At 42.7% G+C, this 3266-nt stretch overlaps 1 protein-coding gene across 1 annotated transcript; it reads right to left on the bottom strand.

Annotated features, from left to right (window-relative positions):
- Positions 1 to 404: 404 nt before the first annotated feature.
- LOC148039873 (coiled-coil protein) lies at positions 405 to 1057 on the bottom strand. Its single transcript, XM_087694877.1, has one exon. The coding sequence runs from the start codon at positions 1019 to 1021 to the stop codon at positions 455 to 457; it is 567 nt and encodes a 188-aa protein (XP_087551003.1). The 5' UTR covers positions 1022 to 1057; the 3' UTR covers positions 405 to 454.
- Between the last annotated feature and the right edge of the window lie 2209 nt (positions 1058 to 3266).

Genomic DNA, 3266 nt, shown 5'->3' with positions numbered 1-3266 from the left:
TAACTGATTTAAGCATTTGACATGTCAAGTTTCTAAACACTGAAACCTAGAAATCGACTTTGTATAACAAAGACCTAAGCTCAACTCCTTTCCAATGTCAGGATTCTAATCCCCGAAACCTGGAAATTGACCTTGCATATAATCAAAGCCTGAGTCCAACTCCTTCCCAATGTTCGCATCCCGTGCAAAATATTCGAGCAAGTAAGCAATTACAACAGTAACGTGAGCAACGCTGCTTGGCACACAGTTCATGGCATGAGATTCGCACCAACAGAGAGACATCAAACAGAATCAGGGTGGATGCTTTTTGAAGACACTGCCACCACAATGGCATGAAGATGTTAAGACCAGAATAAAAAGCCACCACACATCAAAATACACCGATTGACTTACGCAACAGAACCTGATTGGAAAACTCGTTTTCAAGGCTAAATCTTGCAGGAGACAATGGCAGTCACTCAGGGACAACTTTCAAGGACTTTCTCTGCTTTTTGGACATTTTCTTAAGCTTGTTAGGGTTTGTAATTTTCTGATAAACGGTACCGGTTCTTAGGACGTTCTCCTGCTTACGCTTGTCTCTCTCTTCCTTGAGCTTGCGCTTGGTGACCTTGTTCAGCCGTATCTGCTCTTTGAGCTCGGCCTTGCGCTCGAGGTAAGCCTTCTTGATCTCCTTCTGGCGGGTGCGCTGCTCGAGGGAGGGCCTCTTATGGCTGACTTTGATGGAGGACGCGCGGGCGGTCTTGGCCTGCTTCCACTTGCGGCCGGAGACCTTTCCGGCGAGGGTGCCGTCGTAGGTAGGGCGGCCGAAGGAGGGCCTGCTCTCGCCTTCTGCAGCTATGGCGGCGCGTTTGGGAGCAGGACGGAGGGCTTCTTCTGTCTCCTCGACGTCCATGGCGATGGCGTGCCCTGCGTCTTCTTCTCCATCTGCCTCCTCGTCTGTCGAGGCTACGCGCTTCCTCTTGTTCTTCTTCTGGCCTCCTAAGCCTTCGTCTAGATTTCTGAAATCAAGGTGTGACGCCATAGCTCAATACCTAAACGCACAATCTGAAGAGAACTTTCACACTTGCCATAGGCAACTTATAAGGGGGTGGCGCTCTGGTTGCACTCCAAATTGGCCTGGTTACTCAATAGCGTTATCACGCATCCAAGTGCATTGCGCGAAAAGCTAAGTTCAATCCTAGGGACAAGTCAGTGGATTTCAAGCTCCACCCATATGGGGTGTTGTGTTGGTATCTAATAAACAGCATAAATGGTATCATATTTTTTAAAAATTGGCCTCGCGAGATTAGTGTAGATTAGCCATTAAGGCATCTTTGTGAGTTTCAAAAGCCAAGTTTGATTCCCAAGGTCAGACAAATCGATGGATTTCAAGCTCCACCCTTATGGGGTGCCATGTCGATCACTAATAAACTACGAAGAACATTTCGAGCACACAACAGGGCAGTTGCTGCACACCTCTTATCATTGAAGATTGTGAACTCTACACTCAATACCTTGCTTCAAAGCTTCTTGAGGAGGCTCCCACTGATTGACCAGAGCTCCAAAATCTCTCTTTTCAAGCAGTAGCACCTTGCAAGCCAGTAGGACAACATCACGATGTTTGTGCTTGTTTTGCAGGTCTTTCTTCCTGGATTTTTTGACAATCATACAGGTTGTAGCTACTCCTTGTTGGCTTTGGAAACCCATTGCCATCAGTCTGGAACACTCCTGATATTGATATCAAGATTTGGCATTGATCTTGAGTGGTCTACTCTCAGTTGGTGGCTGTAAAATATAGATGATAGTATGATATTTATAGGCAGCCCGTGTCTTGAGTTGTTATTGCTCAATGGTTAGGCCTATTGGATGTAGACACACATGCTTATGTGATGCAACCACATTGGGAGATGATATGCTTTGGATGTGATGTGCTTTTGGCTTGATTTAAGCAATGATTCTACTCAATTTAGATAGTGATTTGTCTATTGTAATAGTAGGGGTTGAATGCACTCAATAGAGGCGTATGCTATATCTAATGCATTTGGGCTACCTCTCGAGTGCTATTGATGCCATATTCATATAAATCCAGAATACTAAACATCTAAAGATGACTTTGGGGATGTTTGGAGCTTGGAAAATTTGCCTTAATTGTGGAAAATTGTAGGCAGTAAGTACCATACCTATAAGAGACTTTGGTTGGGTTGTATGCTTTCAGCGAATCCCTCTAGTATTGATTTGGTACTGACATAATAGCATTTGCTTAAGCAATGATTGCACATGTTTTGTGCATCATATCTGGGCTGAAACAGATCAGTTTATTTAGACATTTTGGTGCTATACACTGTGAACAATAGGTACTATATTTGCAGACAATCTATGCCTAGTGCTATCATATGCTATTTGGTGATGTATGCTACTAATCTAAAATGTATTGGCAATGCTAGAATATGATCAGTAATCGATATTGAACACAAGAATTTGGAAACATCTTGCTAGTTGGATTGTGCACATTCCCTTGGTCAGTTTTGTGACAGTTTGGGCTTGTCTTTTGGTGACATTTCTTGTCATTTTGGGCTACAATCATGGTGGTTGGTAGTAGTGATAGTAACAACCTACTGCATATCAAGAAGCTTGAGGGTGCACATAACTTTTCCATATGGTAGAAGTAGTGCTACAATGTCTTGGTGTTGAAGAAACATGTGAAGCCTATCAAGACAAAAGGGGTATAACCAACTGACATTGAGGAAGAGGATTGGGATGAGCTTGATGAGCTTGCATGCTCTACTATTGAATTGTCAATTGTAGATTTGTTGTTGTTCAACATAGAGAAGCTAGACTCTGCTTATGCTATGTGGACTAGACTCAAGGAGTTTCTCAAAAGAATGCTGCTAGCAAGGTTTATTGGTTAAATGAAGAAGTTGATGGACCTTCACATGAAGGAAGGGACAGCCATGTCTGTAAATCTAAATGAGTTCAACTTGATTTTCAGTCAGCTGGTTACTTCAAAGTTTAATATTGACGATGAGTTCAAGGCCACTTTCTTACTATGCACTTTGCCTGAAAGTTGGGATACCTTCAGGACATCTATGAGCAACTCAAATGCAATGCTTATGTACTTTGATGTGGAAAGCTCTTTGCTTATGAAAGAGCTGAATCGATAGAATATTGCAGCAGACAAGTCATCTAGTGCATTGCATACTAGAGATATGTCTCAGCAAAAGGGAAAATCTGACATTAAATAACTTAGTAAATCTTGTGGAAAAGATGTTGAGTGTTATCATTGTGGC

This window comes from Lygodium microphyllum, chromosome 2 (assembly GCF_053477565.2).
Source record: "Lygodium microphyllum isolate KBCC chromosome 2, Lygodium_microphyllum_v1.1.10, whole genome shotgun sequence".
NCBI classification, from domain to species: domain Eukaryota; kingdom Viridiplantae; phylum Streptophyta; class Polypodiopsida; order Schizaeales; family Lygodiaceae; genus Lygodium; species Lygodium microphyllum.
Note: the sequence above shows the minus strand (reverse complement) of the source record. Positions and strands in the feature narration are given on the sequence as shown.